Source organism: Martes martes (genome assembly GCF_963455335.1).
Source record: "Martes martes genome assembly, chromosome: 11".
NCBI lineage: Eukaryota > Metazoa > Chordata > Mammalia > Carnivora > Mustelidae > Martes > Martes martes.
The window spans coordinates 56931855-56944116 of record NC_137899.1 but is presented as its reverse complement, the minus strand read 5'-3'; the positions used below and the strand labels follow the sequence as shown (position 1 = coordinate 56944116).

Here is a 12262-nt window from a genome sequence, read left to right as displayed (position 1 = left end):
TTCTCCTGTAGGATTTTGATAGATTCCTGCCTCACGTTGAGGTCACTTATCCATTTTGAGTTGATCTTTGTGTATGGTGTAAGAGAATGGCCAAGTTTCATTCTTCAATACATAGCTGTCCAATTTTCCCAGCATCATTTATTGAAGAGACTGTCTTTTTTCCACTGTATATTTTTTCCTGCTTTCTTGAAGATTAGTTGACCATAGAGTTGAGGGTCCATATCTGGCCTTTCTACTCTGTTCCACTGGTCTATGTGTCTGTTTTTGTGCCAGTACCATGCTGTCTTGGTGATCACAGCTTTGTAGTAAAGCTTGTAATCAGGCAACGTGATGCCCCCAGTTTTTTCTTTTTCAATATTTCCTTAGTAATTCGGGGTCTCTTCTGGTTCCATACAAATTTTAGGATGGTTTGTTCCAGCTCTTTGAAAAGTGCCAGTGGAGTTTTGGTCAGGATGGCATTGAAAGTATAGATTGGTCTAGGCAGTATAGACATTTTAACAATGTTTATTCTTCTGATCCATGAGCATGGAATGGTCTTCCATCTTTTTGTGTCTTCTTCAATTTCTTTCATGAGTGTTCTATAGATCCTCAAGTACAGATCCTTTACCTCTTTGGTTACGTTTATTCCCAGGTATCTTATGGTTCTTGGTGCTATAGTTACCCTTCCCAGTATCTTTATTTTTCTGTGTGAATTGATGTTACTATCTAGTGTGCTTTCAATACACACACACACACACACACATATATGTATATGTATATGTTTTTGTTTTTGTTTTGGGTAGGGCAGTTATTCTAGCAACAAAATCCCTCAATTTTTTGTGTATCTGAGAATGTCCTAATGTTACAATGTCTTAATATCACCATTTTTGCTAGATATAAAATTTTTGGTTGAGCAGGTTTTCTTTCAGCACTTTGAATATGTCATCCAACTGAATTTTAACGTTTATTTTAGACTTTATTATTTCTAAAGAAAAATCAGCTATTACTCTTACTGAGGATACCTCGTGTTCAATGAGTCATCAGTCTTGCCACGTTCAAGATTCCCTCTTTAGCTCTTTTAGTAGTGTGATTATGACATCTTTGGTTGTAGATCTCTTCAAGTTTATCTTACTTGGAGTTCTCTAAACTTCTTAGATATGCAGATTCATGTTTTTCATCAAATTTGGAAAATTTTCAGCCATTATCTCTTCAAATACACTTTCTACCCCTTTCTCATCTCTCTTTCTAGACTCCCACTAGGCTGTTGATATTCTTGAAGGTGTCCCCACAAACCTCTTCATTTTTTTGGTTTTCTTCATTCTTTTTTCTTTCTGTTCCTCATTCAAGATTATCTCAATTGACCCATATTTAAATTCACTGATCTTTTGTCAATCCAAACCTGCTCTTGAGCCTAATGAATTTTTCATGCCAGTTATTGTACTTTTCAGCTCCCTAATTTTTATTTATTTCCTATAATTTGTCTTTATTGATTTTTTTTTTTTTAGTGAGATATTGTTCTCACACTTTCCATTAATTTTTTTTTTTCTTTCAGAGAGTGAGAGGGGTGGAGGAAAGAAAGAGATAGAATCTTAAACAGGCTCCATGCCCAGAACAGAGCCTGGCATGGGGTTTGATCACACAACCCTGTGATCATGACCTGAGCCAAAATCAAGAGTCAGATGCTCAACCAATTGAGCCACCCCAGCACCCCTGCCTTGGTCTTCTTGTAGCCCTCAACTTTATCTTCAAACACCAAAGGAAGTTCAGGAACTTCCTCAGGATGATGACCTTTAGACATGACCTGCACTGGTAAGGCTGAGGCAGCCAGGGCAGAGCAGATGATCTATTGCTTAACCAGCTCAGCCACCCAGGCACCCTTCCTTCAATTATTTAGATATGTATCCTGTAGTTCTTTGAACATATTTAGAATAGGTGATATAAATTCTTTGTGTACTAAATCCAACATCCAGGCTTGCTCTTAGACAGATTTTATTGTTTATTTTTTCTTGCATATGCACCATACTTTCCAGTTTCCTCACACATCTTTCTTTCTCTCAAAACCAGACATTTTAAATATAACAATTTCCAACTTTGGAAACCAGACTTTCCCCTATCAGTCCAGTTTATTACTGAGTTTCACTGACAATGATGATGATGTTTACTTAATGACTTTCCTGGAATAATTCTATGAAATCTATATTCTTTCTGAGTTCAGCTTAGCTTAGTGGTCAGCTAATACTTGAACAGACATTTCCTTAAAATGCCTGAAACCAGTAAGTCTCCCAACCTTTGCTGAGAGGCTGTATTTTGGAGCTACACCTTCAACACCCCAGTAGTTTACAACTCTGACTTAGCCTCCACATCCTGTTTTCCAGAACCTCAAGGTCAACCAGAGATGAAAGATCAGGACCTTCACAGGACATGCTGACAGCCTTGAACATGACCATGGCCTTTTAGAACCCCAAGAATTCATCAGAGCTTTTCAGTGCAGCCTATGAAGATCATTCCCAGATTTTCCTATTAAACTGCTTTCCATCACAGGTGTTGCCACCTTAGACAGCTGTGATGTTAAACAATTGCCACAGTTTTTTGTTTTTTGTTTTTTTTTTTTCAACAAATGCCCTGGGAAAGGAGAAAAGAGTTTTTCCATTGAACAAATTCTGAGTCAGGTCAAGTAAGGACAAGCCCTGTACAAGGGGCTTTCCCAGAGAGCTGTCAAACTGGTCAAATAGTGAGTTCTCTGGCAATGGCGCTTTTTGAGGAGCTCAAAACATTCTGCCATTTCCATTGGCTGTTAAGCCACTGGTTTTCACAGCTAACATGATTGTGAAGCTGGGGACAGAGATAGGAATAGGGCAAGTTAAAACATGACAAAACTTGCAATTCTTACCAAAATTCAGCTGTTTTTCCTTAAATATGTTCTTCAAATTGTTCCAAGTCCTTGATTAATTCCCAGAGTTCTGAAAAAGTTGATTTGGAAAATATCCTACCAGTGTTCTTGTTGCTTTTATGGAGGAAATTTTCAGAAGTCCTTACTCTGGCCAATCCAGAACTGATTCCGTATGTAGTTTTAGTGGCAGAAGACACGATTATACCAACAACTAAGAAATGATAATGTATGTCATTTGCTGAGTTAAAAGAGAGATGCTAAAAAAGAATTTAACAAATGTTGACATTTAAATACACCCTGAAATGACATAGCACTGACACTACAAAATGGACAAGAGGCTTCCCATAATTTTTTTTTAAACATTTTATTTATTTGACAGAGAGAAGTGAGCACAAGTGGGAAGTGGGACAGAGGGAGATGGAGAGGGAGAAGCATGAGAGGCTTTATTCTAGGACCCTGGGATCATGATCTGAGCCAAAGGCAGACAGTTAACCAATTGAACCACCTAGGTACACCACCCACAAATTTCTTTTGAGGAAAAGTTTATACTCCTAATTCTCTTCTTTTCAGTAACTTGATCTAAAACAGGACATATTTCTTCGCCTCATTTGCTTTAGTGAAATGTGCTGTCCTTGACTCCCTCACCCCCTTTATTTCCCTGCTCAAATCACCCTCTCTGGTTAGCTATTTTACTCAAAAGTAAATAGGACTGTGTGATTCAGCTGCTCACAATATTGTAATAGTCTCATCTCTTATAGAGCAACTCAGAACCCTCTATGATCTGTCCCCAAAATACTTTTCCAAGCCTATTTCTCAGCTCCCCCATTAATGTCCTATACTCCAGCCAAATTCTTGCCTTCTCCCAAATCTACTCTTAATTTCCTTGGCCTGGAATTCCTTCTCTAATTCCAAAAAAGTAAAATCCTACTCCTCCTCTAAAATGGTTCAAATGTGTATTCCTCAACCTCATCACTCTTCTCTTCCCTTTCTTGTAGTGACATACATTATTATTTTTCTTATAGTTTATTATATACTGCATTATTCTCAAACTGCCCATAGGGCAGTGAACATATCTGCTTGGCTTTGCATTGCCTTTACACATATGTATATTTCTTGTTGCTTTTGTGGCATTGAAGAGATACTTAAAATTTTTCACTTTCCATCACACATCATTATTTGCCATTTTAAAACAATAAATAAAAATGCTAGCTTCATATGCCAAAAAATCTGATTCTCATCCCAGTTTCACGAGAGAAGTTGCTATTTGTGAAAAAAAAAAAAAAAAAAAAAAAGAGGGCACATCAATTTTGGCAAACACTGGGCTAAATAAAAAAACATGTTTCAGGGGTGCCTGGGTGGCTCAGTCAGTTTAAGTGTCTGCCTTCGGCTCAGATCATGATCCTAGGGTCCTGGGATCAAACCCCACACTGGGCCCCCTGGTCAGCGGGGAGCCTGCTTCTCCCTCTCCCTCTGCTGCTCCCCCTGTTTGTGCTCTAATAAATAAAATCTTTAAAAAAGAAAAAACTAAACAGGTTTCTTTTCTAGACAACTTTTTAGAAACTTACCATCTAATATGCATAATCAATCTCCAATTTACCATTCATTATTTTCCAAACAACTAATCACAGAACTTTTTGTGCTAAACATCCCAAGGGACTAATGTTCAGCAAACACACTTGGAAAATGCTGGTCTAATTCTTTATTTTAAACACTGGTATAAATAAAGTGATCTATTCTTTGCTCTCTTTAATTACCCAGCTTTACTTTACACCTGTGTCTTTTCAACTGAATCAGCTAAAATTAAGGTCTGCTATAAAATAGGAAACTCAAAAAGTGGCAATGGCTTGAATATGTGACAATGGTTCCCTTTAGTATGCATTAGAATGACTTAAAGTGTTTGTTAAAGCACAGATTTTCAGGCTCTTCCCCTGAATTCTCATTTAGTAAATCTGGAATGGAGCCAAGAATTTGTATTTCTATTAAATTCTCAGGTGATGTTGAGGCTGCTGGTACAGGAAACATACTTTCATGTAAGGTTTTATTCTCTCAAGTAGTATGAAAACTTGAAGCTAGTACAGAGGGCCCAGAATTATTAAAGACAACAGCTCCTTCTAACTTGCCACTCCATCATCCCAGTCATGGGGTTCATCCTCAAAGTCACCTCATGATGCAGGGAGGCTGCTTAAATTCTAACCATTATATTCACTTCTAGGCAATAAAAAAGGGGGTAAAGGCAAAAGAGCACATTTCCTAGCTAAGTCAGCTCCTTTTAAGGAGCCTTATTTGCAGGAACTTATTCAAAAGGCCTCAACTAATATAGGAAATGGTAAATATAGTCTTTTAGCCAAGTACACTGCCATCCCAAATGAAACTGGAATCTAGTACCAAGGAAGAAAGGAAGGCTGGGTTTTAACTAGGCAACTGGAGACCCTACCACACTACTTCAGTCCACATGCACTTCAATCACCAAGTTCAACTGGTCTGCCTTCTAATTATTTCATAAATTTGTCTTATATGTTTCATCACTATCTCTACTTCCCTAGACCTTGTTTTCATTATTTCTCACCTATTTTATTACATTAACCTTCTAAACAGTCTCCCTACCTCCTATCCTGGTGCTAGACAGAAGGATTTTGAAGTAGCTAAAGCTGTTTTAAATTCTTCAATGACTCCATATTTTCTATAAAATGATTAGTTATGTCTGAGCATTTTATTATTTTGTACAAAGACTTTACTCACCTACTACATGACTGTTCTCTGCCTTCTATTTTATACTATTAAACACAACAAAAAGTTTCTCCTTTCAGTGCTTTTATCATACTTTCTCTGCCAATTAAGATACTCTCACCCCCTCCTTCAACTTTATTACTCAGTCTATAAAATTTGACTAACATACTCTATCTTCCAGAAAGCATTCCATGACATCCTTTTCCACAGTATAAGTACTCCTCCTGTGTACTCTTATAAAGCTCTGTATGAAGCTACCACTGATTATTCCACATTGTATTATGAAGATTTGTTTGTATCTCTTTCTCACAGATTGTGTGCTCTGTAAATATAAGGACAATGTTTTAATTACCTTTATATCCCCAGAACTGAGTACAAGGTCAATTATTTGTTGAATGTATCACCATCAGCTGGCTCATATAACTGAAAATCTGTATAGGATTTGCCCAAATATCTAATAACATTTTGTATTACAAATATCATAGTCTATGCAATTTCAAAAAGTACTATACATAGAAAATTCTTCCTTAACAACTCTAGTTAAATGAAATTTCGAACTATACAATCTTGTGCATAGCCAAACATCTTTTATTTTTCACAACTGGAATACCAAAGACACAACCCAACTAGCTCCAGAACACTTTCAGATTTTTTTCTATTTATTTAACCAAACTAAACAAAGTTTTAAAAGAAACATCTATAACAACAAAAAAATACTAAATCTATCAAAATCAAAGTTGGTTTCATCATTTCTTGTCTTTCCCTTATGTTTATCCACATTCTCCGTCTTTAATTCTTGTTTTCTTTATATTCAGTATATTCAGTATCTTTTTCTGGGTTTGGAGTTGATTTCCCCTTTGGCACCAAGAAACATTCAGCATTCAAAACTTGCTCAGCAGTCATTGAACTTCTACAATAGATCAAGCTACAGATGAGGGATTTGACATTATAATCCTGCAAGGAAAAAGACAGGTTACAAAACAAAAGTAAAATCAAAACAAAAGGACAAATCTGAAATAAGGAAGGAGGATCCATTTCAAAAACACTTTTTTTTTTAATTTATTTATTTGTTAGAGAGAGAGCGAGCGAGCACAGGCAGACAGAGTGGTAGGCAGAGGCAGAGGGAGAAGCAGGCTCCCCACCGAGCAAGGAGCCCGATGTGGGACTCGATCCCAGGACGCTGAGATCATGACCTGAGCCGAAGGCAGCTGCTTAACCAACTGAGCCACCCAGGCGTCCCATCAAAAACACTTTTATCAATAATACAGAGCTAACATCAATTTTTCCTATTTAGATTTTTTAAGATTTCTACAAAATCCAACTACTTTTTATTAGAAAGGAATTATTACTCCAGTAATAAAACAATGGAGTTAGAGCAAAAGGAAAAACTGTAATAGGAAAGAGAATCACAGCTGAAATATCTCAAAAACAAGTGAAACTAAAAAAAAAAAAAAAATTAAGTCTATTCCTTTTTCCTTTTTTATGGCCTGATCAGAGTTTGACACTGAAAATTTTACAGTGAAGCTTCTTTGGAAGGGTAACCTCCTTTACTGGTCAGCTAGTGATTAGTTCTGAAGTGATCTCCAGGAACTCCTCTACCACGACTACCATTATCATCGTCCATATGAAGAACCAAAAATATTTTTTTATTAATTTTTAAATCTTTTTATAAACATATAATGTATTTTTTATCCCCAGGGGTACAGGTCCGTGAATCGCCAGGTTTACACATTTACAGCACTCACCATAGCACATACCCTCCCCAATGCCCATATCCCCACCACCCTCTCCCGAACCCCCTCCCCCCAGCAACCCTCAGTCTGTTTTTTGAGATTGAGTCTTTTATGGTTTGTTTCCCTCCCGATCCCATCTTCTTTCATTTGAGGAATCAAAAGTTATTAGGTACCACAATTTCAAGGAAATATTTCAAAGTTACTTGTATTATCACACATAAACAACACTATAATACTGCTCTTCCATTATTTCCACCTGACAAAGCAGCAGGTATGCCTTTTTTTTTTGTCCCTCTATGATGACTCCAAACAGAACACACTTCATACTGAATAAAAATCACCTGTTTATTGCTAGTGTCCTCGTTAGACTCTAAGATCCCTAATATCGGAAATTTTAATTTATCACTTCATCCCCAACAACTAACATAGTAGCAGGGATATAGCAGATATTCAGTAAGTACTTGTTAAATTAATGAATGCCAATGCCCATACTGCACTCTACAGGATATGTTTCTAAACATACATAAAGACAGCACTTTCAGCAGGTATAAACTTAACTAAAACTTACAAAATCCAGGGGCACCTGGGTGGTTCGGTCGGTTAAGCATCTGCCTTTGGCTCAGGTCATGATCCTAGGGTCCTGGGATTGAGTCCGCCGCATTGGGCTCCTCACTCAGGAGGGAGCCTGCTTTTCCCTCTCCTTCTACTCCTCTACCTGTGCTCTCTATTAAATAAATAGTTGTTTAAAAAAAAAAAAAAAAGTCATAGGGCGCCTGGGTGGCTCAGTGGGTTGGGCCTCTGCCTTCGGCTCAGGTCATGAACCCAGGGTCCTGGGATCGAGTCCCGAATTGAGCTCTCTGCTCGGCAAGGGGAATGCTTCCCTCTCTCTCTCTCTCTCTCTCTACCTGCCTCTCTGCCTACTTGTGTTCTCTCTCTGTCAAATAAATAAATATAATCTTTTTTAAAAATTAAAAATAAAAATAAAAAATTTTTAAAAGGCATATAACTCCTGATTTTGGCTCAGGTCATGATCTCAGGATCATGAGATTGAGCCCCACATCAAACTCATGCTGGCAGAGAGCCTGCTTGAGATTCTCTCTCACCCTTTCCCTCTGCCCCTCTACCACTGTGCTTGTGCTCTCTCTCCCTCTAAAAATATAATAATAATAATTGCTGAGAAGGTAAACAGGTACAGTCATTGTTGAAAATAGTATGAAGGAGCCTCAAAAAATTTAAAATAGAACTACCGCATAACCCAGCAATTCCACACCTGGGTATTTATCTGAGGAAAACAACAACACTAACCCAAAAAGATCTAGGCACCCCCATGTTCACTCCAGTATTATTTATGATAGCAAGGATATGGAAACAAACTAAGTGTCCACCAACAGAAAAATGGATAAAGAAGGAGGACTCAAGATGGCGGAGAAGTAGCAGGCTGAGACGACATCGGATAGCAGGAGATCAGCTAGATAGCTTATCTAACCATTGCAAACACCTACAAATCCAACGGGAAATCGAAGAGAAGAAGAGCAACAAATCCAGAAACAGAAAATCAATCACTTTCTGAAAGGTAGGACCTGCGGAGAAGTGAATCCAAAGCGACGGGGGACCGCGGGGGGGGAGGGGCCGGCTCCGGCAAGCGGCAGAGCAACGGAGCACAACATTAGGACTTTTAAAAGTCTGCTCCACGGAGGGACATCGCTCCAGAGGCTAAACCGGGGGGAAGCCCAGGCGGGGTCAGTGTAACCCCAGGGCCCGCGGGGTCACAGAAGGACCGGGGGTGTCTGAGTGCCGCAGAGCTCGCAGGTATTAGAGCAGGGAAGCCGGCTACAGCGACAAAGTCGAGGAGTGAACTCTCAGCCTGGGGTTACCTCGTGCCGGTTGCAGGCTGGGTGGGCTCGGACCGCAGCCGGAGGCCACGGAGACGGAAGCGACCGGGCGCTTTTCTCCAAGGGCCAGCAATTGACTGCTTTCCTCCAGGGGTGACCACAGGCCAGGGAGGTTGGGCGGTTGGGCGCTTTTCTCTGAGGGCACACTGAGGAGCAGGACCCCAAGCTCTCGGCTCCTCCGGGCCGGAGATTGGGAGGCCGCCATCTTCATTCCCGTCCTCCGGAATTCTACGGAAAGCGCTCAGGGAACAAAAGCTCCCGAAAGTGAACCCGAGTGGATTACTTAGCCTGGCCCCTGGCAAGGGCGGTGCAATTCCACCTGCGGCAAAGACACTTGAGAATCACTACAACAGGCGCCTCCCCCAGAAGATCAACAAGAAACCCAGCCAAGACCAACTTCACTCACCAAGAACAGAGGAATTCTAGAGGAGGAGAAAGCAAATCTTATCTGGACAAAATGACAAGGTGGAAAAACTCACCACAAAAAAATGAACAAGAGGCAGTACCAAAGGCTGGGGACCTAATCAATACAGACATTGGTAGTATGACAGATCTAGAGTTCAGAATGACGATTCTCAAGGTTCTAGCCGGGCTCGAAAAAGGCATAGAAGATATTAGAGAAACCCTCTCCAGAGAGATAAAAGCCCTTTCTGGAGAAATAAAAGAACTAAAATCTAACCAAGTTGAAATCAAAAAAGCTATTCATGAGGTGCAATCAAAAATGGAAGCTCTCACTGCTAGGATAAATGAGGCAGAAGAAAGAATTAGTGACATAGAAGACCAAATGACAGAGAATAAACAAGCTGAGCAAAAGAGAGACAAACAGCTACTGCACCACGAGGAGAGAATTCGAGAGATAAGCGACACCATAAGACGACACAACATTAGAATAATTGGGATTCCAGAAGAAGAAGAAAGAGAGAGGGGAGCAGAAGGTATATTGGAGACAATTATTGGAGAGAATTTCCCTAATATGGCAAAGGGAACAAACATCAAAATCCAGGAGATGCTAAGAACGCCCCTCAAAATCAATAAAAATAGGTCCACACCTCGTCACCTGATAGTAAAATTTACAAGTCTTAACGACAAAGAGAAAATCCTGAAAGCAGCCCGGGAAAAGAAGTCTGTAACATACAAGGGTAAAAACATTAGATTGGCAGCAGACCTATCCACAGAGACCTGGCAGGCCAGAAAGAACTGGCATGATATATTCAGAGCACTAAACGAGAAAAACATGCAGCCAAGAATACTATATCCAGCTAGGCTATCATTGAAAATAGAAGGAGAGATAAAAAGCTTCCAGGACAAACAAAAGCTGAAAGAATTTGCAAACACCAAACCAGCTCTACACGAAATATTGAAAGGGGTCCTCTAAGCAAAGAGAGACCCTAAAAGTAGTAGATCAGAAAGAAACAGAGACAATATACAGTAACAGTCACCTTACAGGCAATACAATGGCAATAAATTCATATCTCTCAATAGTTACCCTGAATGTTAATGGGCTAAATGCCCCAATCAAAAGACACAGGGTATCAGAATGGATAAAAAAACAAAACCCATCAATATGCTGCCTACAAGAAACTAATTTTAGACCCGAAGACAGCTCCAGATTTAAAGTGAGGGGGTGGAAAACAATGTACCATGCTAATGGACATCAGAAAAAAGCTGGGGTGGCTTTCTTATATCAGATCAATTAGATTTTAAGCTAAAGACTATAATAAGAGATGAGGAAGGACACCAGATCATACTCAAAGGGTCTGTCCAACAAGAAGACCTAACAATCTTAAATATCTATGCCCCTAACATGGGAGCAGCCAACTATATAAACCAATTAATAACAAAATCAAAGAAATACATGGACAGTAATACAATAATAGCAGGGGACTTTAACACTCCCCTCACTGAAATGGACAGATCATCTAAGCAAAAGATCAACAAGGAAATAAAGGCCTTAAATGACACACTGGACCAGATGGATATATTCAGAACATTCCATCCCAAAGAAACAGAATATACATTCTTCTCTAGTGCACATGGCACATTCTCCAGAATAGATCACATCCTGGGTCATAAATCAGGTCTCAACGGGTATCAAAAGATTGGGATCATTCCCTGCATATTTACAGACCACAATGCTATGAAGCTAGAATTCAATCACAAGAAGAAATTTGGAAAGAACGCAAATACATGGAGACTAAATAGCATCCTTCTAAAAAATGAATGGGTCAACCAGGAAATTAAAGAAGAATTGAAAAAATTCATGGAAACAAATGTTAATGAAAACACAATAGTTCAAAATTTGCGGGACACAACAAAGGCAGTCCTGAGAGGAAAATATATAGCGGTACAAGCCTTTCTCAAGAAACAAGAAAGGTCTCGAATACACAACCTAACCCTACATCTAAAGGAGCTGGAGAAAGAACAACAAAGAAAGCCTAAACCCAGCAGGAGAAGAGAAATCATAAAGATCAGAGCAGAAATCAATGAAAAAGAAATTAAAAAAACAACAGAACAAATCAACGAAACTAGGAGCTGGTTCTTTGAAAGAATAAGATTGACAAACCCCTGGCAAGACTTATCAAAAAGAAAAGAGAAAGGACCCAAATAAATAAAATCATGAATGAAAGAGGAGAGATCAAAACCAACACCAAAGAAATACAAACAATTATAAGAACATACTACAAGCAACTCTACGCCAACAAATTTGACAATCTGGAAGAAATGGATACATTTCTAGAGATGTATAAACTACCACAACTGAACCAGGAAGAAATAGATAACCTGAACAGACCCATAACCAGTAAGGAGATTGAAACAGTCATCAAAAATCTCCAAACAAACAAAAGTCCAGGACCAGACAGCTTCCCAGGGGAATTCTACCAAACATTTAAAGAAGAATTAATTCCTATTCTCCTGAAACTGTTCCAAAAAATAGAAATGGAAGGAAAACTTCCAAACTCATTTGATGAGGCCAGCATCACCTTGATCCCAAAACCAGGCAAGGATCCCATCAAAAAAGAGAATTACAGACCAATATCCTT

The 12262-nt window shown here is 39.1% G+C and overlaps 1 protein-coding gene across 1 annotated transcript in view; it reads right to left on the bottom strand.

Moving 5' to 3' along the window:
- Window positions 1-6293: 6293 nt before the first annotated feature.
- Window positions 6294-12262, bottom strand: part of STK31 (serine/threonine kinase 31) — a gene marked incomplete at both ends in the record, with an annotated part of 98441 nt that continues 92472 nt past the window's right edge. Inside the window, 2 exon segments of the mRNA XM_080818725.1 lie at window positions 6294-6400; window positions 6403-6550. Of these exon segments, the coding sequence (XP_080674851.1) occupies window positions 6294-6400; window positions 6403-6550 (255 nt within the window).